At 40.8% G+C, this 25,774-nt stretch overlaps 1 protein-coding gene across 5 annotated transcripts; it reads left to right on the top strand.

Annotated features, from left to right (window-relative positions):
• Nucleotides 1-896: 896 nt before the first annotated feature.
• TAGLN3 (transgelin 3) lies at nucleotides 897-11,656 on the top strand. 5 transcript variants are annotated; one of them, XM_077174364.1, is made up of 6 exons: nucleotides 897-1,050; nucleotides 1,208-1,323; nucleotides 1,692-1,918; nucleotides 2,774-2,948; nucleotides 7,477-7,579; nucleotides 11,101-11,656. In XM_077174364.1, exons 3-6 carry the CDS (start codon nucleotides 1,739-1,741, stop codon nucleotides 11,240-11,242), a joined length of 600 nt encoding a protein of 199 aa, XP_077030479.1. In that variant the 5' UTR covers nucleotides 897-1,050; nucleotides 1,208-1,323; nucleotides 1,692-1,738; the 3' UTR covers nucleotides 11,243-11,656. The 5 variants fall into 5 exon arrangements, with proteins under 5 accessions (XP_077030479.1, XP_077030476.1, XP_077030477.1 ...); XM_077174361.1 differs by having other exon boundaries at nucleotides 898-1,050; nucleotides 1,737-1,918; XM_077174362.1 differs by having other exon boundaries at nucleotides 939-1,103; nucleotides 1,737-1,918.
• Nucleotides 11,657-25,774: the final 14,118 nt, after the last annotated feature.

Below are 25,774 nucleotides of genomic sequence, written 5' to 3'. Positions count from 1 at the left end.
TTAGGTCATCTCTTAAATTTTTCATCTTCTGAGTCTGTTCAAGCCCAGCAGCATCAGAAGCAGTATAAGTCTGAGAATTCAGAATCTTAAAATGAGAAAGTAATGGATGAAGAGCCCATTATGAAACAGATATACATGGAGCTGTATTGCTTTTCTCCCTTTTTTTCCTTTCTGAATACAGCAGCAGGACTTTTGTTCGCCAAACGATTATGTGTCCATCTTGGGTTTATCAACTTCCTTGCATATCAAGCTGAACATTAATCATTTGCTAAAAGGAAACTATTTCCTACTAAGGTGGATAATGCAGCATGAATGAAAGATATTTGACAGTCTTGCAGAGCTCGGAAAGATGCAAAGTGATTTTATTTAATATAGGATTAAATCAGACCACAAGAAAAGTCTCATCTTAACTCTTCTCTCCCCTTCTACATTGTGTGAGTGATATAATCAAAATTTAAATGACTGTACATGGGCCTAGCTGCCTTTCTATCACTGGAGGTTAGCTGACTCATAGCAGCAGAAAGTAAAATCCTTGTGCTTTATAGTAGGTTTGCCACTTTTCAGTGATTTCCCTTTGGTTTCAGTGGTTTGAGTTGTTTTTCAGGACACCATTCCACTATTTGATAGCCTAATATATAGTGATGAGAGAGCAATAATAATATTCTGCTACCTGCCTTCTCTTCCTTCACTTTTCATCCTATTGTCCCCTTGTTCAAACTTTTTATCAGCATTTGAACCGGGAAGAGGAAAAATTATTTGTCACACTCTCAGCCTGTTATTGAGGTGCAGAACAGGGAGAAAAAAGTTTGTTTCTGGCTTATGACTAAAAATAAACTAGATGTGTGGTGATTTCTGTCACATGCATTTAACAGAGTGCTTCTATTTGTGTTTCTGCCTGTTACTGGGATGCTTGATGCAATTTGGGTTGATGCAGACTAGGTGGAGTAAATCTGAGCCAGTGGGGTGAGCAGTGCAAGGCTGAGGAAAGATGCATGAAAACAGACCACAGATGGGCGAGATAAACAGGGTCCGTGGGCTCTGACTGAGGAGGCAGGTCTCTTTAATGGCTCTTAGCAACGCCCCTGCTCTGACCCTCCCTATATGTGAGGAAAATCAAATCAATATACTGTTCTTCAAACCACAATGCTGCAGCAGCAGCAGGGCATTGTGGCAGCCTTCATCTCTTAAATTCATCTTTGCTTTTCAGTGTGCTGATCTCTGGATATCCATCCTTGCATCTCTGCTGAGGAAGACTCTGACTGCGTCTTTAATCGGATTGCTTGAGCTCCCATGCACAACCTTCTTCTTATTAGCAAGTATTAGGTAGGCAATTTTAAAATGCTTTTGGATTTGCAGGCAGCTGTAATGTTGATCTGACAACCCTATTGCATTCTCTATAAACATAGTAGAAGCTTCTCTTTAAAACCTACTGTGTTTTAAATCTTGCTTTTTCTGTTTCTGTGGTTGGGTAGGGGGGACTGCTGTTTTCTCCTTCCTTTTAAAAAAGATGTAGCTAATTTGTTCTTTTGGAAAAGGACATTCCCTCGTTGATCCCTCCCCTGTTCTGTGGAGCTATAACTCGGTGCATATACAGTTACTTGCAGTGCTGATGAACATCTGTTCAACTGTCTAATATTTAGGGCAGGCTGCTCACTCTTTTATCCTTTAATTTTCCTGTGCATACTTCAAAGGTGTGGACTGGGATTCTGCCCACTGAATAAGTTCTCTGTTTCCAGAGATGGCTAACAGAGGACCAAGCTATGGCTTAAGCCGAGAAGTTCAGGAAAAGATTGAACAGAAATACGACGCGGAATTAGAGTCTAGACTGGTGAACTGGATTATTGTACAGTGTGGAGAACAGATAGAGCACCCTCCTCCTGGAAGGCAACATTTTCAGACCTGGTTGATGGATGGAACAGTGAGTGTTTTGCCCAATTTTCCACTTTAATGTTTTTATCTGCACAGTGCTCCTGTGTTCTGTCTTCATTTAGATAAATTGATCAGAGCTCATGGTCAGTGCAGAAATATACATCTTAGAATCTGATTTATTTCCTTTTGACCAAGAGTCTTAATCTCAGAATATAAATTATCCTACTAGTACACTGAGATCAGTACAATATTCATGATTCTTATGAGTCATGCATGTTTTATATATAAGTATGACTCATTCCTTCAGCTTTTTCTCTCATGCAGTTAAATGAGATCTTTTTTTTAAACAACATGTATACTTTTATCTTAAAGAAATAACTAGTGTTGACAAGGAAAGGCAAAGAGATATAGCAAATTTGAAGGACAGAATTGTGTCATAACTGTCTTCTTGGGAATAATTCTGTAGCTAAAACACTGTATTCCATTGGTTTATTGAACAACAGGCAGATGCTGCTGTTTGCAGCAGCTGTAAGACTATGCTAATCATTGAATCTCTGCCAAAGTGACTTTAACAACATTTCAATTGATATTGCTTATTTTTTGGCTTGGGCATTAGGCTTCTTCTCTGTCAGTTGTTATATAACCTCTACCAGTGATTGCTTTGTTGTTTCTAGCAGATTAGGATTTATATGGTTATGCTTTTGCCTCAGTTAATGAAAGCTTTAATGCTTTTCTAATATACTTTGATTATTATCAATTCACTTTTTTGTTTTTAACTGAAGAAATTATGTCCCTAACCAAAACTGGCCAGGTCAAAAGCATTTTGCAACATCATTTCATGAGCACAAATTGCCTTCTAGTTTGGTGCCTGCTTTCTAATTTTGTTTCTGTCTTTATCTCTCAGCTGTTATGCAAGTTAATAAACAGTTTGCATCCAAAGGGAAATGAGCCTATTGCAAAGATATCTGAATCAAAAATGGCTTTCAAGCAGATGGAACAAATATCTCAGTTCTTAAAAGCTGCTGAAATCTATGGAGTAAGAACAACAGATATTTTCCAGACAGTGGATTTATGGGAAGGTAAAAATAATAAGCTGAAAATCAGTTTACAGTCTTCATTTTACTTTGCTTTGATGTGCATTTTGTCTTGGCATATTCTCTAATGAAATTATCTTTTGTTTCTGTTTGCCTTACCTCATTACCATGTTCTTCCAGTGCTGCATTATTTCCTCTGAGGGATTTATATTGCCCTGAGGGCATAACAGAACCCTTCCAAGATCACGTGTGTTATCCAAAACCCCATCATTCTGATAGAAATTCACAGGCCTAATAAAACAACTGTTCTCTCTGCTAATTATTTTAAAGTAAATAGCTCCTAATAAGAACATCAAAAACCCTGATTTTCTGATGACAGAATTTTATTGCAGTCTTCAAATTATAAGCAAAGCTTAAATTGGAGCTAAGAAATGCATTCCCAGGAGCATATGTACCTCCATGAAGCTTATGAGGGTTCATTTATGACTCGTGAGAAACAAAACTCACTGCTTAATGCCATGTTAGCTGACCTTCTCTCTCTAAGGAGACTTTTAGGAGAGGTCAGTATGGCAAAAGCAGAAAAACTCAGGGTGCTTCTGTGGTTTTACAGTAAGGCAGGTGAAGTCTCCCTTCCAGGCTCAAAATGGAAACTTCTTGTTCTAGTTGTTGAAGAGCTGAGTCATTTGTGCATTCATGGGGCTGGTTTTGCTCACTTCTATGGTGGTACATTCCATCCTGGTGCTCAAACCAAACACACTGTATATCCTGCATCTCCCTGGACAAGGTGATGCAATGCTTTGGCTAAGTGCTCAGAGCAAAGACAGCTGCAGAGCAGTGAAAGGCACATATGAAAGGGTCAAAAATCTTCCATGAGAATCAAATAGTGGAAAGAGGAAAACAATCCACTGAGAAAGCTGGCCAGCATAGTTTGTGTAGGAGTACACATCAAGAGAAATAAGTGGGGTGTGTTTTCACAGGCAGTTGGAATACATGTGGAAGAGATCATTCCTCTGAAGGACAGCTGGAGAAATGAAAGACTAGGGAGCTCTTCATGAATGGGTTAGAGGGACAGGACTTACTGACAGATGGTGTTACTGGGATCTGTAAATGTCTCAGAGTGACAGATTTGCTTGACAAATCCATACCCTTGGCACAAGGGCAGGATTGTTTCTTCCAATTTAGTCTTTAGTGTTTTATGCAATCTATCTTTACATGTCTTAAATGAAGGGATTTTCACTTCCCTGAAGTAGCACCTTCCCACCCCTCAGCCTAGCAGACTGCTGAGAGAGAAGCTCCATCTAACTTGTAAGGGATGATAATTGCTCATTTCAGATGTTGTTCTTTACAGTCTTTTGCAACTCATAATGGCTTCCCACTATGCATATGAAAATATGGTACATTGATCCTTATGAGGAAAAGCACTTGCTTTGAAGACATAATGCTCTTACTGCTAGTGGCTGTCTCCTAATTTCCTTTCACTCATCACCTTTTCTCAACAGACATAAGGTGAAAAGATAGTAACTTCTAGAGGACAGGAAGTCAAAACAGAACTTGCAACCTAGGAGGAAGACATACAAGGTTTTTCTTCACTGTAATTTTAAGACTTCCCAAACCTAATCTGTAACTCCTCACTTTCCCACTCCCTTTTCATCCTTCCTGCTGCTCATTTCAGTGCTGGGATGACATAGTATGTCTGTCCAGTAGGAAAGCTCTTTGTGTCTCACTGTAACTCTGACCTCTGGCATCTGTGCTGCTTCAGGGCTGAATTGTCTGGACAGGGATGCCTTAGCTGGGCAGAAAGAACAATCTCTATTTCACTGTTTCATAATTGCAGCGCTCCTACACTTCACACCATAATCTCTTTAGAAAGAGAAATGTCAATGTATGTTTATAGGGAAAGAAAAGTGTGACTGAGAAACAGCCTTCCCCTGGCACTAATTGTTTTCCATGAGCTTTTGTTTTGAAATTCTTAGCAATGATTAATGAAAATATTTTAGGATATGATCTGCTGTTGGCTGTTTCAAACTCACTCAGTCCATCTGTTGCACTTTTCTTCATCTCTTTGGCTTCTTGATCCAGGGGAAGTATCACCTCTTTTTTGGCCCCTTCTTGCATAAATGTACTGTGCTGAACAACTTTCCCTGATCCACACCCAAGACATGTTCGCTGCCTTTTACAGATCCCTCCTTGATATACTTCCAGGCAGGCAAGAGGCAGGTGAATCACTGGGTATTTTTTCAACATTTACAAAAAAAGCATTTTAGGAGTACTCTGCAGAGTGGTTCTCCATCTTTGTTTGAACTTTCTCCTTTCTGGACCTGAAGAGGAGGTCCTTCCAGATAGGTTTCGCCTAAAGAGAAAGGCTTGGAACAAGAAGTGAGCAGAGACCCCTTCCTCCTCGTTTTAAAAACAGTGCGAAATTCCTCTACAACGCTGTGCTATTCAAAGCACACTGCAGAGGACACTGAGATGCAGGAGTGTCATCAGTGTGGGTCCCTGAAGAGAGGCTGAAGCTGTGAGCTAGGTGGGCGGCCCACATGGCTGTCAATAAACAAGTACTGGAGCTGAGGGAAGGCACTGACAACAATTTGCTGCAATACCAGAGTGGAACCTGGCTTCAGGGAAGGTGTATGATCCCTTCTGTCAGGTAACTGCGCTGAAAAATTAAAATTTTTCCCTGCTTTTTTTTTTATGCTGACGATCAAGCCCTTTGTATCCTTTGCTGGAGGAGGGCAAGTAACACAAGACCACTTGGATTCAGGTCTTCCCTCACCCACAGCACTCCTCTTACGTAGCAAGGAGTCTCTGAAGAGCAGAGCTGTGGCTTTGTTTTGTCACATGTCATTCAGCTCCCATTTACCCAGTTTTCCCCCTGCAGCATCTCCCACTTGTCAAATGTGACAAATAAAGCAGAGCTGAGCACAGAGCGTGGGGGGGCTGCCAGATGGCTCTGCAAGGCTGATCATCATATTTCACTGCCTGTCTTTTGTTCCTTTTGCTTTTTTCCTTTGCTTGCCATCATTATTCAGCTGATTCACTTTTAAATCCTTCTCCACATCTCTTTTCATCCGAGGCAGTCACTGCTCTCCTGCTATACAGGAGGCATCCCAAGGACATTGTATGTGGCATCTGTTACAGCATATGGTATATCTGTTGCTGTGGGAGCTCTCAGGGTTCCTGCCTCATGCTCCTCTGGGTGCGCCTGCAGATGTGCGTGTGGGGAATGTCGGCCCTGTGGCTGCCCTCCCCTGCAAGGACCCTTCTGATGCAGTTTGCCTTAAATACAGTAAAATAAATAAGTTCTGGAGGGCTGACAACTTATTTTCTGAACAAATGGTCCCCTACAGATAGGATTTTTATAAACTTTAGTAGTCTGTATCACAGCCACAGTTGGAAGCTGATAGATGTTTTCAGCTTTAGTGTGCTGTCCTCACTTCAGCCACTGTGTTACAGAGCCCTGGACTGCATCTGCCTGTAATCAGGGTGATGCACTACAGAAACACAGAGTGTGCACTGCTCCCTTCCCTCTACACTCCAACTCATCTACAGTAATGCCCATTAATATTGGTCCACTGGAGGTATTTCTGAATTCTGTTATCATCGTGTCTCTGGTGTCTCTGTTTTGCTGAATTGCTTGTTTTCACATGTGAAGAGCCAGAATCAGATCTGTTAACTAGATACATTACTTTAGGAAAGAGGAAGAACTGGAATGAAAGAGGCAAGGGGAGTAAAAGAAATGCTTATGGAAGAATTTCAGAAGGGAGAGGCAAAAGGCAGATTTCCAATAACTTACTACCTCACACAAATTGGAAATACCTGCTGCAACTTATTTTCACTAGAAAGTATTCCAAAAGGTAGCATGTTTGGATTGGGTAATGAGTTATGTAACTTTTATTTGGCTAAAGCTGAGACTTTAGCCCTGACTTTCTGAACTGAGAAATGAAGTAAGATAGCATAGGGAGAACATGGAAAAATAGTGGGCCAAATGGGAGAAATTAAAGGTATGAAACTGAATAGCATCATAGTAAGCAGGAAGGTTTAGGAAGGTGCTTTGATGGTTAATTTGGAAAGGACTGATAGAATTTATCTGCACAGGATCTCCCAGAACTGCTGTGAGCTTTGTTAGCACAGGGATTAAACAGACTCTGAATAAACTGAGACACACCACACACTATTTAACACACTATTCTCCTTCAGCCACATTTTACTGACTATATTACCATTATTTGCATACCAGAATAATCTCTCCTTAGGAGAAAATTTTGTCAAAGTGATTCTATAGACTTAAAATGGTATGGAGGAAGGTATTAAAATAATCAAAGGCTTGGAAATCTAGAAATGCCTGAAAAAGTAAGTTTTGCTTTAACTCCATCCCTTTGTTGACCTTAATAAGCTCTTGCATGTCAGTACTTTCATTTCAGCAATGGTAAAATAGCATTTATAATTCTTATAATGCACATCTTCAGGGATCTGGGAGAGTTAGTTAATACATCAGATAAAACTGGTTTTCAATGCGCCAAGCTATTTGTTGAGCAAAGATTTCCTACATTAATTTCACTGTCTGGCTTTCTAGGGAAGGACATGGCAGCAGTGCAAAGAACCTTAATGGCTTTGGGCAGTTTGGCGGTCACCAAGGATGATGGCTGCTACAAAGGAGATCCGTCCTGGTTCCACAGGTAAAGTCCAGAGTTCAGCTGCCCAGAGCTGTCTTCCCTGGGAAGCTGGTAATATCATCTGCCTTTAGGCTTTAAGGAAATTTATTCAGAAAGGAAGGGAAGAATATTTCCCAAGTTTCCTTGTAATAGTGAGGTTTTTCTCTCTGGAGGCTAGAGACGGGAAGCAGGAAAAGTGTACATTTGTCATCAGGTTTGCTCTCTCACATCAGATAGCAGACCGAAGGACTAAGGAAGACAAGGCTGTTGAGGATGTCTGTGAACCCTCAAGTAGCAACCCCTTCACTTAGCAAAGAGAAGGCATGAAGTCTCTTTACTTTTTTCATCCAGACAAAAATTATTTAATTTCCTAGGCTTCTTTATTCTTGGGGAGCACTGCTTATCTGTGAAGAAGTCTCTGTCTTGGCAAAGCTGTTTATTTGTTCTGAAGTTCCATTTATTTTGGATAGGGAGGCTGTAAAGCAGGGACAGGAAGAAAAGGAAATCCTCCCACAGTTACTCTCCTGCCCCACAGGCATATTATTGACATAAGTTTCTGCCATCCAAGAGTATCTCTTACACAGAAATGTCAAAGGCAGGTTAGCAAAAAGAGTTCTGACTGCTTGTCTTTTCTTTGCTTGAATTTTCTGATGTCTAGGTGAGGCTCAGCAAAAATAAAGCAAACTTCACTTTGTCTTCAACACCGAGCTGGTTAAACTCTGTTTAAATCTGAGATTTGAATTTCAGGTGAATAAATGCAAACTCCTACGCATTGTTTTTATGAAATCAGGTTACATTAACTTAATACACTGCACAAATAGATTTATATTTATGGAATATAATTAGGTTTAAAATTTATTTCAAATCCAGTTACATTCTTTAATATAAACCAGACATGAAATCACTATGACCCAGACAGGCTTATTTGTTTTATGTAACTAAAACAAAGTCCCACATCGAAAAAATAGTTTTCATCTGGACTCTTAATTGTGGGTGGGAACAGCTTTTTTTGGCATGGATGAAGATGTGATCACCTCCCTTCTCTTCTAGCTCTCTGTCCAACCCATACTACTTGGATAGCCAACCCATATCCATTGCAGTCCCTGTGAAGTACCATGTTACAGTTGCTGCCTTAAGGAAAATCAGTGTTATGGCATGTTGCCAGTCAGGAGCTGTTTCCTGAGTAGCTTCCCTATCCCTTCAGGCAGACCAAACCCTCCCACTGCCACCCAGTGTTACTCATAATTCAGGGCTTTCAGGATGATTCTTAATCGCCTTAAGTTGAATTGAGAGACCAGTATCAAACAGAGTAAGAATATCCATGCAGGGATCTACAGTGATTAGGATAATGCCGCACTTGAGGTAAGCCATTTAACTTTCTATTGCCAGTGTCTCACATTCCCAATGCCATCAGACTGATGTCCCCATCCTTGCATAGCAAGATTCACGGATCCATAGCTGTTTGTTATTCTGTGGCTTGGCAAACACAAGCACTAGTGTAAAGCTGGCACAAAAATTTGACAGATCTGGTGGGCTCAGTTTTAGGTAAGAGTGATGGCAGACAGGCCAAACAGAACTTGACATAGTGTAAGACGTGGCAGGTGAGTAGATTTGCCTTCGTCTCTTTTCTTAGTCTCAGTTAGGGCCATTTCCACTCATCTAAAAACAATTCTCATACATGTTATCTGTAAGACCATCATATACTAAATGTGGGGCTTGCGATGGTAAAAATAACACTATATGATCCAAGCCATATATGAAATCAACTTTTATTAGCCTAGCCAGGCTATCCTTTAGTCTCTTCTTTTATTTCTTCTTTGCAGTTCTCATTTTTTTCTCTGTTTAATTACTTTTTGACTTTCTGTGGAAGTATTCATCCACATAGCAAAAAATTCTAGGAGGAAGGAGAAAAGAACAGTAGAATACTTTCCTGTTCTTTTAATTAAAATAGAGGCAGACACAGTGAACCTGAGATTCAATTAGGTAATAGGAGTTGTTCTAAAAACATCCTCTCATGAAGATCCTGGCAGTAGTTTGCTGCCTGTGTAAGTATTCTGGAAAAAAAAATTAAGCCGCAGTGAGAGGGGCCTGCTTTCTGAGACACCGCAGTTCTGTGTGCCTCCCTCAAAACAGTGAGTTTTCTGGCAAGAGCTGTGGGATCTGAGAGCCTGTGGTGGGCCTCTATAAGCCCTCTTATTAGTCTATACTTCACCACTTGAGGACTCATTCTGGAAAATGACTGGTCAGCCCTGGTGTCCTGTGGGTCTTTCTCCCCCTTCCATTTTGCTGGGCTTTCACGTGGACGTGTGTTCATCTCCTGCAATTTCCTGAACACCCTGAGCCTAACAGAGGGTTTAAGTGCTTTTTCAGACTTGAGCCAGGGTTGTCAGCACAGTGCAGGATCTCACCCTCATAGAGAGAATCATGTTGGTGATTTTCAATCATAGCAGGTACCTAACCTAGTATTCTCATCTAGTGGAGGGGTGGGAAAGAAAAGGGGAACTATAACTTGATGCCATACTGCTGCGTAACCTAATCACAGGACAGACACAGCAGGGAAATAGATTCGACCCACGTGGGAGTAGAGTCTGGTAGTCCCTCAGTCTGGGACTCTGCCGATTCATATGGCTCATTTGATAACAACAGGCTGGTCCTTCTCCATCCTAAATTGTTTGTTTTCCTCACCTAGTAGAAATGAAAGATGAATCCAAGACGAACGTTTTCTTGTGAGGCAGTAGAGTGCAAACTTTTCTCCTTCTGCTTAGCTGCCACTTTGGCCTTCAGTGCTATTTTCAGGGAGAAAATGGCTTCTTTTATGCTCCAACAAAGGTTCATTGATCCAAAGGGCTTTTGAGACCAGGGACACTGGACAAAGTGGTCAGTATGTTTTGGCAGAAGATAAAGAACTGTCATACAGTTAAGACACAGGTGCAGGGGGCAAAGCCTATTGCTTAGGAGGTGAGAGATCTGGAAACAGCAACAAGGCAAACATTCTGTCCTGCCGACAACCAATGTCCCCTCTGCAAAAATTATTAAGTCCCTTCTCTGACCCACTGCTGTTCTGGGTACACTCAGCTTTTATTTAGTCCACTGAATTAAATTACACCAGTTTTTACTGTTGCTCTAGATGGGTATCAACTTGTAGTACAGCACAGGTAAGTGTCTTATGGATCAGATCCCATGGATTACAGCTGTTAAGAGCTATAGTGCTCAACATAAATTAACCCTATTTTGTGTTTTATATACAACACAGTATAAGTAGTTTACCTGTCACAGCTTCTGGGGAAGTCCCTTGGGGTTCTACAATAACAGGGACAGTAAAGGTCTAAAGTATTGTAGATTTGAGTAGAGCATTAATTCTGCAGGAAAGCAATTAGCCCAGCCAGTACTGTCCAGCACATGGGATGGGGCAAATGACTTAATGCATTACAAGGGATACAAGCCAATTCCAGATTGATTTTCATGATCACAATTTCTGTGTGATTTCATGATCCTACACAGAATGATATGTACGTATGTTGCTTTTTTTGTGTGTATCTGGACAGGAAAGCACAGCAGAATCGACGAGGATTTTCAGAAGAGCAGCTTCGGCAGGGACAGAATGTAATAGGCCTTCAGATGGGGAGCAACAAAGGAGCATCACAGTCGGGTATGACAGGCTATGGGATGCCAAGGCAGATTATCTAAAAGCATCTCTCTCTGCGGAGAAAACACTCTTTCTGCAGCATGGTCTGTTAAGGAAAAAAAAAAAAAGAAAAAGAAAAAAAATGCTTATTAGTTCCTTTTCTGCCTGGTTTGTAAAAGTTAGTGCTTTCTAAGGTTTGGGGTATTTTTGGTTTGGTTTGTTTTCTTTGCAGCTGCAAGAGCTCACCTAGGAACTTGGGTTTTTGTGGTGGTGTGTGTCAGTTCACAGCACGTTTGCACTGCTGCCTCCTACTTTTCACTTCTGAACTATGCAAAGACAGTTATTCTGTATTAATTTATTTGCAAAGTGTTATCGTCCATATTTGTCTCACACTGCACTTGTATTTCAACCAATAACCTCATTCTTCAATTAGTGATGATATTGTTTGACTGAAGAATAAAGACAAAATAAAGATACCTCAAAGACTCATTATTTAAAGGAGGTAAAAGTTGAAACCAACAACCACATGGTACAGTGCAGATGAGTTAAATACTTTCAATGGTCAATCTCTCTTATCTCTAACCCAGAGTGCTCTCTGAGTGACTCCCTGCTATAGTGCTTACAGTCTGTGTTACATGTTCAATTTAGTGTTTGTCTAAAGGCACACCCAGAGAATTTTCCTGAAAAGAAGATTTATTATCCACTGAGTCTGATTCATGTAGTCCCAGCCAATTTAGTTCAGATTTTTCTTGACCTAGTATGCTGGGTCATCTACAGTCCATAAACTTCTAGAGCAAGCTAAAATCAGTTTTATAGGGAAAGCAAAAGCCATGTGTGAAAACAAAGCAAAGCAAGGATTAATTCACTATTTCCCATTGGCAGGTAGACATCTATCCGCTTCCTGGAAAGCATGGCCTCAGCTTTGATGCATGATGGTTACTTGTCACCACAGTTATTCTCTTCTTCCTCTTGCCTGAGCTTTTGCTGCTGACCATGACACAATACGTATGGGATATGCTTTGGGCAGGTGCGGTCAGCTGTTCCAGCTGTGCATCTCCCAGCTTCTTGCCCACTCACAGTTGTGGGGACAGAATGAGAAAGAGAAAAGACCTTGGCACTGTGCAGGCAGTTTAGCAGTAGCCACTACTGGTGAGTTATCAACTTCTTTAGTCCCCAGTCCAAAGCACAGCACTCAGCCAAACTCGGTACACCCACCAGCAGGTGAGTCTGCAGACTCAGGGAATTCTCCACTGTGAATGAACAGTCTGTCAGACAGAGGTGAGAACAGGCTTCATCTTGTGATAGTTGCTACTATACCAAGCAAAGCACAAAACAAATTGTGTTTTAAATGCAAAGCAAGAAATAGAACAAAACTACCAGAATACTTCTGACCTGAAAAACACCCACAGTTCAAATTCAAATAATCTGTTATGCTCAATGAAGGACTGTAAATGTGGCTAGTGCTTCATTTGGAGACAGTTTGCTGCAGTGTCAATAGAAGAAGTGGCTGACACAGTCACCTCGCCACCAAAGGCTACCAGAGCATTCTCTGACTTGCCAGTCAGTACAACTGCCTTGGGGCTATGCCCCACACAAACTTGAGGGGTGCACACTATTTTCTATGCAGGTTTCCTTGATATTGATTGTCTCTTGGCTTTCACCCACAAAGCCCATTCACCTCTTCCCCACAAGCAAGAGGGAAGAGAAACATGATAATTGAACCCTGTGGGTTCTTTGGTTTTTTTCTTTTTAATTCATGAAAGTCTTCCAAGAAGGCCTGAAAACCTAATATGTAGGCAGGTAACAAATGAAGATTAATCTGTCCTTACAGCTCTCTAAGTGCCTACATATATAGATGGGGTGATTTCTGTCTGGCTTTGAACCCAGTGGCATGCGCTAACAGCATGTTTACTAGGTAGCCCTAGGGCCAGCCACACACAGGTTCATGTGGCTTCAAAAATTTCTACCGCCGAGTAAACTGAAAAGATGGTTCCTTCAGCCCATGGGAAGCTCTGTCTTCCCTGTCAGGAGAAGAGAATAACATCTCCCTGCTTCAGCCAAGCATTGCATAGAAAGTGATATGAAGGTCATGCTATATCGTTGGGGCTGAGTGGATCTGCAGTAGCTGCCACTGAAAAGGTCCTGTCCCCACTTGTACCTCCTCTTACAGCTGCCAGGGCATCTTGGCTCCACCACTGTGCCACTGTCACACTGGTTTGTGTTTACTACCTGTTCAGGGCTATTCTTCTGTTACTTAGGGGAATTAGCTCAGCAGAGGAGCAGATGACAGCTCCAAAGGGTGCATCTCAGACAGAAGAGCTCACATTTCAGCCGTGGTAGGGCAGTAGTTCAGTGCAAAGTATAGTACATAACTTCCCCCTAGATATGCCATTGGTTGTAGCATGAAGAGTCCAGCAGGTTTTCTTACTAAAAGCAAATAAGCTGATTTAAGAAATCTGGGCTGATGGCAAGACAAATGCCTGCCACCAGAAATTTCACCTTGGTGAATGTGAACAGCAGCCACCATCCTCTAATAGAAACTACAAAGTCATAGCCACAGTGGGTGAAATGGCTGGATGGGAGGAGCTGGAAGAACTGCCTTCAGACAGGTAAGAGGTCTGAGAGGTCCTAACCTGATCCTCTGCCCCACACCACCCTCACAGGGGACACAGCCTGCAGGATCAATCCCAAACTTGGTGACCTTGGCCTCCCCTCTCTGGATGCAGAATTTTCATTCCATTTTCCATTCATATGTCCTCTCTGAAAACACCATTTTTAAGAGCTACATGACAAATTCCCAGGATATATTGCTTTCCCTATTTCTGATGCTAACAGCCTCATTAAAGTTATAGGAAACATTGTGTGCTTGCATATTAAAAAAAAAAAAAGTAACCAACTTTATTAGGGAAAAACAGCTAAGTGCTCCAGGAAAGAAAATCTATTCCATATAGCTCCAGACACAGGACCTGGTTGGTGTGGGAACAATGGCCAAAAATACTGATTCCCCAGAATCTTACTTTTTGAAACCAGTCCCCAAGGTCATAACGTAATGTAACGTAAATGTAACGTAAATGTAATGTAAATGTAACGTAAACGTAACATATTCTTTCATTACCTTAATCCATCAAACTAATCTAGCTGTTGGTATCTGGCAGTCAATGCTGCAAAGTATACTTTATTCTGGGATTTAGCTTTATCCTTTTATATTTCCATAAGGCAGATATAGAAATAATAATGTTACTGTTAATTAAATGCTAATATACTCTGGCCTACTAATGTTCTTCTATTAAAATATCCTTACTACTAACTTTACAAGCATCCTAATCTAAGAAGTAAATGAATACAGTTAAAACCATGTTAGTTGCCACCAAGTTAACAGAAAACATCATCACTTCTCTTATATTAGCAATAAGCCATTGTAAATTTGGTTATACTGCATCAAAAGCACCTATGCAGGTCTCCCAGAAGGATAATTAATTTATGTGACAACCTTGTGTATTGTTACTAGGTTAAAAGCCTTGATATACATTAGATTAAAGACATACAGGAGCTTTGAACAGTGAGGGGCAGAGTGTATGTTTGGGAGAAGGGGTTTATGTGTTTCCTCTCCTAGCTCTCCAATGCTTAGGGGGAGTTTCCCCTAAGCAGATGATGAACAGCATCTCACTGAAGGCTTTGGACTCAGTTTAACAGCAAGGACGAACTAAAACAAAATTCCCCACACACTGCCTATAGTCCCGTTTGAAGCCTGGTTGTAACATGATGAGCTATCCCAGGAATAGAATAGAATAGAATAGAATAGAATAGAATAGAATAGAATAGAATAGAATAGAATAGAATATTTTTGTGATTAAAAATAAAAAACATTGTAATATCATGCCCTTCAACGGCTAGAGAAAGCCCATCAGAGCAGGCTGCACCAGAAACACCTTAAATATTGTCATTCTTGAGCTTCAGTTTGCCATACTTCTAGACAAGTAAATGACATTTATCTGTCTTTATAGAGGTTTTGAGACCATGACCTCATTATGCACAATTCCTAAATAACTTCTTTTTAAAATTAAGTTGGCATCTAATGGCCCTCTGAAAGGATGGTCAACAGCTTTGTTGGGAGGAAGAACTGCATATATGAGTATGGGATCCAAGTTTATCTCCATGTATAAGAAGAGCAGAAAGAAAATACGGTGAACAGAAAGTCAGTATTAAGTTCAGCCAGTTTAATTAAGCTGGAGTTTGAGGGCTGTCAGGCTAGCATAACAAGATCTGTTTAAAATAAAAACTAATGAGGGTGAACATCATGAGGAAGCTTTGCTCTCCAGTAAATCAGCCCACAGCATCACTTTCTAAGATGCCTGTGCTAAACAGCATCTCCCACACTCAGCAGGGATGAGAGTAGAAGGAAGGTGCTCCTTGCAGCAATAGGCAGCAGCAGCCCTGTCCCTTTCACGTGGGAGCTGTCTGTGTGTGCTGTTCACAGGCCACAATGCATTCAGACTAAGCTTTCCTGTTTTACTGAATTCTTAGGTCCAAACAGAGCCCCCAAGGAGCAAGGATAAGAATTCAGGACATAAAAGTTTCATTTCTATGTCTGTAATTGATTGCATTTGGCTCTGGTCTCATTGTTGGGATTGGCTACCTCCATTCCTCTAATGGGAACTACTAACACCAGTGGTGGTCTGAACAGCTCAAATATTAATAGCATCCCTGTTATGGTAATGTCTCCTAACTAGAAATAAGCTTTAAATATGTTGAGAAGAGAAGTGAGCACCTTTAGAGGAAAGAAATTCAGTCATTTACTCTAAGCCTGTGATTCTATGATTGCCACAGTAGGTGCTGAGCAATAGAGCGAGGAGTTACCAAGGCTGCAGATAGGCCTGTGTACACAGACCTTCTTACAGCTATTTTGTCTTCTCTAAACTTTAAGAGAAACATAAAAGCTGATCGTTTTAATGCATGCTACCAAAGGAAACAATATGCAACACCATAAATTTAAGGTTGTCACCAAACAGACAGAGTAACAGACAATTTTGTCAACATGAGTTTTGTGCACAGTATACTCATGACAGGAAACAAACTATTTTCCTTTTCTATGGGGCTTGCCATCCTGCAAAAAGGGCAGGAAAGAACACAGCAGAAGCCACTAGCAGGAAAACATTCAGAAGTAGTCACTACTCCACACTCTAAAAAATCAATGTATCTATTTTAACTTTGCTGAGGTTGCTCTGCCCACATGAATCTACAAAATAAAACCACCACAGTTCTACAACTAAGGCTGAGCAGTACAAAACAATGAGATAAAATGGCAGAGGGGGACAAAAAAACATGTTAACTGTTACCACAGAGGTAAAATCACTGCCTTGGATTGAAGGAAATTCTTCTGCTTTCACCTGCATTGTTTGCACTACCACACAGTGTGTGTTGCTGTGACATTCAAGTGACGTTATAATGCCATTCCTCAGATGTAGAAATAGATTTGTCTGTGATACTATTGGGTTTATAGGGGATATTAGAAAGGTGACCTTTCTCACTAATGAACTTTCTGTTAAAGGACTCACTTAGGTCGAAATGTTACTCTGTAATTGGGCAGCAGTAAATCTTATGCTCCAGTGAGCCAGTGCTCTGCAGACCATGTGGCAGCTTCAATATTTATGCGTAGGTTCAGAAGAAGTGATGTCCAGAAACTCAGGAGAGCATTCTACTTTCCTGAGATCTGCAGGGCCCAGCTTCCTGGTGAGGGCACAGTCAGTGCTAGAGGGAGGGAGCAGGCAGCCTCAGGCTTTTGGGGGCTGGCAGCAGCCCATGTCTGAGACGGGCTGGTGACTGCTGTTGCCTAAAATCAAAGACAAAAATTTCCAAATAATATTAAGACTGCTTATATTAAAATCAGATATTTAATGAAAGCTTTCAGATGCACAAATACAGCTCTGCACACAAGCACAATTGATTTACTACAAATTTTATAAGGTTAATTAATTAGTATATCTAGCAGATACATCCAATAAGAGACCAGTTGCCCCAGTAACCTACCCTTGGGGTCTGCACCTTGGAGTTGTTCCAGCAACGTCTTTGCCCTTTTTCTTGTTACATCTTCTAAGTTCTAATGCAAAACAACGTCCTTGTTAGAATTCCTCTTATTGAAAATAAGACTAAACAGAATTTTAGGAATGAGTTAGACAGGGTTAGCTTATTTTTCTAAAATATGAGAGAAAGGGCAGGAAAAGTACTAGAAGCTGTATAACAATGTATTAACAGTCTACAAAACTACAAGTATGTGAAAAATATATGAAAAGCAAAAATCTTCAGGCATCACTGCTGGGTACTTTCAAACTGAATTTTAAGAAAGGGCATGCATTGTTATCCTGTCAGCAAAGATGTGAGGTGAATGAAAGCTTTTTTGTTTGCATGAGAATCAACTAAATCCTCTGTTTCTCTAATTTCTTGTCAAGACACAGAAAGGCCAGCAAAAATGAACAGGGTTTGTTTCTAGGAGCAGGTTCTGCATTAGTGTCATTATGAGTCAACACTTCATTCTAAGTGTCTTTGTATTACCTCCCACGCATAATGTAAATGTAAGGGTAACTCTGCTGCTTCCAGTTCTTTCCAGCACTCAGCCCAAGCACTATTTTACCAGATTCTCAAATGTGCTGGCAGAGTGCTTGCACCCATGGGTATGCCCCAGCACTCCCAGGGCTGCTGGGCACTGGACGTGTTTTTGGTGGTGTCATTCTTGGTTAAAGGGGGCAAATCCCCTTCCTCATCTTCAGGAAAAGTCACATAAATTCAGGTCTGGCAATATTAGTTTTCCAGGAGGCTAGCAAAGCCTTTTGATTCAAGGAGGAAAAATCAGTAATTCAGGTTTGGAAGGTGCAAGTGGGAGACCAAGGGACTCTGTACATGTGCCAGGAATGTTCACCATCTCCTAGCATTCTTAAAAAGACCTTTTCCCCACATCTGCCATGACAGCTCTGACAGTGGTGTTAAATCAAAGCAGTATTTCTTAAATTGTCCTGCCTCGGTAGTGTATTCTGGAACATGGATAATGGTCAGACTCCATTAAAATTTCAATATTAGGGTATTTTCCAACCTAAATTATTGTATGATTCTGTGAAGATGAGCTACAGCTGGGTCCTCACACAAATAGTAGCTGAAGAAGGTTCTGCTACTGCAAAGCAAGAGCTTGAGCTGTAGCCAGGTGAATTTGGTAGCTGGAGTGCATGAAAGACCTGCAGTGGACGGTTCAGCCCTTCCTGAGTAGAGAGAAGGTGAAGTAAACAACACCCAGCCTCGTGTGTGTAAGCTGGAGTGAACTTTGTGGGGGATTTTGCTCTAGGGAACTCTAGAAGGGCTCAGCAGGGGCAGGGCTGCTGGGACTGTAGAAGGCAGCTGCTAATCCTCCCTGGCTGTTTGTTACCAAGTGTGGTTTGTTGCTGGATGACAATGGGGCTGTTGTTAAGCAGGGCAGTAGCACAGCTGAAGGTGAGCCCTGCAGGTAGCTGTGCCAGGGGTCAGTCCTGAGGGCCGAGCTGGCTCCCTTGCACCAGGCCAGCCTGCTCACAGTGCTGGCCTGTCACCGTGAAGGTCAGCGCAGTGAGTTTTAGGGAACAGACCTGCAGTTTCTGAGAACTGGGAATTTTTTTTTCTTGAGGCTCCTATGCATTCAGTTTCATTCTCTACCTTTTTTTCTTGGAGATCTTCTCTTTAGGGCTTCTTACTGCAATTAAAAAGCATTTCTGCTGGGGTCCCAAAAATCCACTGAAATCATACTGTGTTTTGTAAGAAATTTACTTGTTTCTTGAGGTCTTGCTTAAAAGCATAATTCTTTTCGTGTTGTGACATGTTTAATTATGTAAATCCTTCCCCCGGAAGCATTGCCATAATGGGAGTGGATAATGAGGTGCCAAATACAATGGCTAGAACAGAGAGATTTTGTTTGTTTGGGGTTTTTTTGTGTTGGTGGTGGTGGTGGGAAGGGTTATGCATTAATAAGTCATGCTTTTCCATAGCCTTTCAAGAAAGAATATGAAGAGAAGCATTATGTGAAAGTGATTGGTGTGGTATATTTCTGTGTTTTCTGGATGTGAGACATCTGTAGCCCATTGAATCAAAGTAGAAAAAAGAGAGTGATGCTTTTACATCACTATTGTGATGTGGCAATTTTTTTATTACCTCTGTCTTTTTCACTTTCTTTATACTTGGTGTAGGATGAGAATCAAAAACAAAATTACTGTTTACACCCTCTGCATTCTGTAAAATGAATCCATGAATGATTAAACAGTTTTTGTGCTGCTTGCTTTTTAACTGGGAGTTGTGAAATAAAGCAAGTCATAGTACTGCCATGTCACTGAAGCAGGCTTCATGAGTGTACCTCACTCTGACAGAGTATGTTCTCTATTTAAAATGCCTGTCTCTGAGTAATATGATGACTCCCCTAAGAACTACCTTCTGCAGTTGCTCTGTGAATTGCACTCCTACTGGAGTCAAGTACATCCAGGCAAATTGGATTATTAGCTGGAGATAAAGGGGCCCAGGGAGCACTTAACTGCAGGAGCAGTGATGCTCTTGCCTTCAGCTCAGTGTAAATGCTGGCTCTTACAAAAGCAGGAGGGATAAAGGAAGGAGGTTTTAGTTCTGAACATTGTCTTTTTTTGTTTAAGAGGCTCTGTACTAGCCTTGGGATGAATCATAAACCTTAATCTACATCTAGAATGAATCTTTAGTTTTAAACACAATGAATTTCAGAAACTGTTTCATTCTTTATAGTGATTTTGAAATGAAAGGGGCATTTTAGCTTTGTGTTTAAGAGAACAACTGTAAAATGATAGTTTAATTGTACTGTAGGTATAACACATGTGATCAAGGCCAGCAGAGAACAGTTAGCATGCTTTAAACTTACTTCAAAACCTTTCAGTGATATTTTTAGAGTATGAGAAGATGCAGAATGGAAACAACTGGATTTATTTGTTTGCTTGCTGTGTCATGGTGGTGAGATGTGAGTCCTTACAGAGTGCTGTGTGGTCAGCAAAGCTTGCAGGGAACTGAAGTGCAGTGGTCATGGCTGGCCTAGCTGGGGCTGAGGAATATAACACCTTCTAATGGGCAGAGCAAACAAGAGAGGGATTTTTGTTGCTGTTGGTTTTCTTCCTACTTCTGGGTACCTTGCTTAACTCTGGAAAGGGGAGTAGATGCAGTCTGATAGCAAATAAACCTACCTGCTGCTAACTTGCCTGTTTTGTATATGTGGTAGGTCTTTAGGGAAAAAAAATGCAAATTAGAAAGAAAAAAATGGAAGAATAAATGGGTTTAAAGCTGTCTTTCCTGTGAGCAGACTTGAAATAACCAATAAAATACAGAAAAATATAACCGACAAAGCCCAGGAAAATATAGACAGAATAAAATTTTTGGGAACAAAAGACTACAGTGGAGGGTAACCAGCTATTCCTTTAGAAAAAGGAGTATCTCCCTCATTTGGGAGAAGATGGAGATGAATGACCTCTACAAATGGAAACATAAATCACTCATATTTAATGTCATCAATACCACCCCTTCTGTCATCAAAGGTCACCTCGAATTTTAGTTGTTCCTTTGGTCAATGTTTGTATAGGCTCAGTTAATACTTCTAATTTAAATCTATATATAGCAAGTGAAGGTGCAAGTCCCGTCACCTTGGCTAGGAACGAGGGAAGGCAGATCTTTATTCACATTAGTGGGAAGTTGTTCATAGCGGACACTGGTAATGTACATTGCTTAAAGAGAACTGGCATTTGCTTGTTTACTTGGCTGTCTTAAAATAAGACTGAATGCACAGCAAAATGCACATGCTGTCTCCAGATCCTCTCCTCTGTGCAGGCAGAGCTGCTGCGCTGGGAAAAACTGTTCCTGTGTCCAGCAGGAGCTACTCAAAGAACAAAGAAATAAAAGACAGTGTTCTGACTGAAGTGTTTTTATTCCAATATAGACGAGTGTCTATCCATCAAAAGGCAACCAGGACCTCAAAAAGAACATTTTATTTAAAGTTTGATTTTTAAGAACACTGTTTTACTCCTTGGAGTAACTCCAAAAATAATTCTGTAAAGAATATCACTTATGAGCTGGGTGCTTCTAAGTACACTTTGTCCTTTGGGATCAAGGATGTGGCTATTGCCATGTGCTCAGTGTTTTACAGAATGAATCATATTTCCTCCCTTAGGATTCATTACAAATGCAAAGCACTTCTTAGTGCTTCTCTTATTATTGTGTCTGGGAGTTCTTTATAATCATCATGAGGTGGGCTGCACTGAAAATGCAGGGTATTATGAAGACCCATTGAAAAATACAATATCTATAACTAATTTGAAATCATATACATACAGTTATATGTCATGTCCTCACCTCCCCACATCCACCCCCAAAGAGAAATTGGAGTTAAATATATTCTTTAAACTATTATGAGAAAGAAATTTGAGAAATTATGAGGCTGAGGCAAGCTCCAAGATTTGATGTCTTGAACAGGATCCCAACCATGTGATGGGTCAGTGTGTAATGAATACTCTGGAGGAGAAATATTGACAGCCCTGAATGTCACTTGCAAAACTAAGAGCGGAGACAACATGAGTGTGCACAAAATTCTGAGCTGTGTGAGGAGGGGTCCAGGCTGTCCTTCTAGAAGTGTAGGTGGTTTTTGTCTTGTTTATATTGTTTTGTGGCCCTGGCAGTAAAAAGGTGGCTCTGCCAGCATCTCAGATGATCCTAAGTTAGGTCTCTGCTGCTTTTGACTCATCAAAACACCATAAGGAATCTATCTGGCCTGTTAAAATAAATCCACTACAAGTCTGGACAGGCAAAAGCTAGGTAGGTAGCCAACATGGAAGTGAATCTAGGGAGCTCCCTGTGTCTGAAGGTCAAGAGATACAGACATTCGGCACTACTGTGTTACGTGCAGGAAGTGCAGGTTCTGACATTACTGTACACAAAGGATTTACTGTACACAAAGTGTGGAGATCTTATCCCATGCTTTCCAGATGACAAAGGCTACTGAAATTTTGCTGCAGTAGGCTGATGTGGCTTATGTGACCAGCTGCGCTTACTAGTGACTGTGTTTGTATATGTGTGATCAGCTTGTGTGTTGTGATATCCACCTGAGCCTTAAACAAATCTCAGGTGGCTTGCCTGATTTGGCAAATTGCTGATAAGACTGATTTTCCCCAATGATCTTGATTAGCTTTATTTTACCTTTCACAAGGTGATTGGCTCTAACATTGGGAGAGTTGAAGCTTCTTGAAAGAATATGGGATAGGACCTGCCAATGGGATAATACAGTATTTAAATCCCAGGTAAAGCTTTTGTCCAAAAAAGCTGGCTCAGGTGGGGTTACTGTGAGATTTTGACTGATGGAGCTGGATAACATGATGTTGCTGAAGAAAGGCTCACAAGCTCTTTGTGTTGAGGTTGTATGGAGACCCAGCAGCTGGAAATGGTATTTCTCTCTGCTGACCTTCAGACACAAAACATAAAACCAAATCCCTTCAGCTCCAGTTCAAACTACACTAAGATTTTAAAATTTTTAAAAGTGATTATACTGTAAAAGAAGCAGACAGGGCTGTAGCTCCCTCCTGTTTATAGTTCCTTAATTCTTACAATTTCTTCACAGGGCAGTGAATGTGTAAGGACATTACCATATGCAGAACATGCCCACATCCAACCCTTGAAGTCCTGCTTCTCTAACCAACATACCAACAGCAATCCCTGTAATGCAGAACCTAGAAGCAGGCAAGGGGGAAAAAGCAGCTTGTGTAGATGACAGTAACAAGTTTTATATTTAGACTTTCATTTGTTTCCATCAGTCCAAATCCTCTTAACTTCTGTCTTTTATTTCCTGACACTCAGCCCAAGGGTACAAGCAGGTATTCAGCTGATGATCAACCTTTAATGAAGATTAGAATCCCTGCAGTTTAGATAAAGAAATTGCCTGCTAGTACCCAAAGGTGTCAAGGTCAGAGAAGTGGTCAGTCACCTAGGCAGAACAGCAAGAGCATTTCTGGAAAAAAATAATAAAATTTCAACAGGGCAGTTTGGTCAATTGGACCCAGTGCAAATCTTGGTCAATTATATTCATGGTTAACAGCCCTCATGAGCTGTTCATCTTGACAGGCTTGTCCGTGCTTCCATGTGGTTTTTATTCTGAAAACCAGATTTTTCTTGTAAGTTATCTGGAAATAGCAGAACTATGTTATTCAAATACTAAGAATACTTTTGTGTAAACTTTTCTTTATCAAATTATGTGGATTAACTTCCTGGTGCCCCTCCCTGTCAAGTAGGTTTTTTAGTTCTTGAATTAATCTCTTTAATCTCAGGGCTTCTGCATACTTTGCTAATCAAAATCTTTAGTGGGTGAGGGATGACAACAGCAGTGTCAGTCACTTCTAGGGATGAAATGTTGAGCTGCGCCATAACTCCTGAACAAAGAAACTGAAACTCACCAGACTCAGTGAAATAGTTTGTTTAATAGTTGAAAGTGCAAATGATCTAACTGTTTATTAGTAGATTAGTTTGAGTCACTTGCTTTGAAAAGAAAGAAAAAATCTGAATTGCTCCTTAACAGTTTGAAGTTGTATATGCTTGCCATATTCTCCCTGCCTGGATCATAACATGGAAGGACTGATAGAGTAGAAATAAAAGTATCACAGGTGGCATCCGTGCCCTCCTGAAGTCTTTTAGGTAAAAGTAATAAAGCAGAAAAAGCTCTAGGGATTGGGTTTTGGTTGGATTTGTTGGGATTTTTTCCCCCAGGCTTTTTTGGTCTATCCTCCTACTTAGAAAGTGCTCAGAGTAATAGAAATAATCAAAACGTGAAAGGAAATGGCATGGGTAGGTTTTTGAAAGAAAGAGGAGGGAAGACAAGGAGTTAAACTTCCAGTGCTGGTCTTCTATCAGGGTATCCCAGATCTTCTCTGCCTAATTGCAAGGAAAATGCAATGGTGGAAAGGCAGAACAAGCAGATTATATTAGCACTTTGTAGGGCATTTTTTTGTGGCAAACACTGAGGCTAGGCTGGCATGGGGCTTTGGGTTTCCTGGGGAGATAAGCATGAGTAAAATGTTTGTGGTTTGCTTGCACTAAACATTAGACTCACATCAGCTGGCATCTGTTGTGTCAACAGATATGACTGCTAAGGAAGTGAGAGAAGGGATGTTTTCCTCTTTGCTTTCCATGTGGCACACAGGGTTTGGTGATAGAGAACAGGGTATCCATTAACCATAAAAATTTCTGGAGGTCTTAGCCTCATGGACCAGTGCTTTTATACAGCACTGCCTACAAGCTGAAGCCATGACCTTATAAATCTTATCTCTGTTCACTTTTAACCAATTAAGGGCCAGGTCACCAACTTCTGGGACAGGCACAGAAACTTTCACCAGTAAAAGTGCTTTGACTTGGCTTGTCAGACTCTGCTCAGGCCTGACCTATCCAAGCACACATCACTGAGCATTATGAAAGCTGGGAGTTTGCACATCAGGAAATCACCTGAAAAGCTACAAATGTGGCTTTTGCTTGACTGAAGAGCTGCCCTAGCTTGGCCTCTGTAGAGGCTGTTACCATTGGTTTCAGTGCTACTTCAGCTGGGTCAACCTCATTTATTGCAGAAACTTTATTTTTTATAGTATTTATTTTATTTGAAACACAGCAGGTTTCATACCACTGTGATTGTCCTAATAAGTCACATTTAATCCAGCAGTATTACTCCATGTATGCTGTGTCAGTATTGCTTGACTTGTTACTTGCCCTGCTACACATAACAATTTCACATAAGCAAGACAGAAATGGAGAGTAAAATTACCTAGTGGCACCAATGAGCATTGAATAGTGCAAGACCATTAACTGATGAAATAGCAGGGCTTGCTGTCCTTAAAATGGCACAGACTGATGAATGGATGTTGTGTCCAAAAGATGTGCTCACTTAGCCTCTTAAATTTAATTTAAATTGATGTGATGCAAATTACTAAGCTATTTTCAGTCCTTTGTTGAGATGAAATAGCTCTATTAGCACTGCTATGCAAGATGGTCAGCTGCTTCATTTCAGCTGATGTGCTCTGCCAATGGCAGTTATGTATGTATGTATTGTTTCAGGATCCTTGAAGGCAGCTCAACTGCCTGTAATTTCCAAAGCAATCGTGTCTGTTGGAAAATGTTTTGTTAGAGAGAGACCATCAGAGACCTCTAGTGCATAGTCAAGCATTGTCAGCAATCAGAAATTGAGTAAGAGGTCAAGGAGAAGAAAAACAAATACAAGCACTGTGATTCCAAGTTGCATTTCTAGATGACAAAGACCTGGAGAGCAAGCAACATGGTACTCATTCAGTGGAGGAGGGGAAAAGAGGTTCAAAGTTGATACTCAAATATATGTTACTAGACAGTTATTAATAATTTAGTATTTAGTAATCAATTGTCACCCACTTTCATATTTTGATAAAAGCATCACTTCATCTTGCTCACAACTTCAGCTTTCAAAAAATTGAAATAGCATCTATTGTGCTGGTTCTGTCTTCAAGGGTGGAAGGGATGTAGTCAAAATGTTAATGACTTGCCTGTGTGTATGCAGATCTTCACAGACTACTAATACC

Source organism: Agelaius phoeniceus, chromosome 2 (assembly GCF_051311805.1).
Source record: "Agelaius phoeniceus isolate bAgePho1 chromosome 2, bAgePho1.hap1, whole genome shotgun sequence".
Lineage (NCBI taxonomy): Eukaryota > Metazoa > Chordata > Aves > Passeriformes > Icteridae > Agelaius > Agelaius phoeniceus.
The sequence above is the reverse complement of the archived record's forward strand: the minus strand, read 5'-3'. Positions and strand labels throughout refer to the sequence as shown.

Bases quoted from the DNA above. Each gene is read 5' to 3' on its own strand.
- TAGLN3 (XM_077174364.1), top strand. From the start codon at position 1,739: ATGGCTAACAGAGGACCAAGCTATGGCTTAAGCCGAGAAGTTCAGGAA. The intron at 1,919-2,773 runs GTGAGTGTTTTG...TTTATCTCTCAG, and splicing joins CCTGGTTGATGGATGGAACA to CTGTTATGCAAGTTAATAAA. The intron at 2,949-7,476 runs GTAAAAATAATA...CTGGCTTTCTAG, and splicing joins GACAGTGGATTTATGGGAAG to GGAAGGACATGGCAGCAGTG.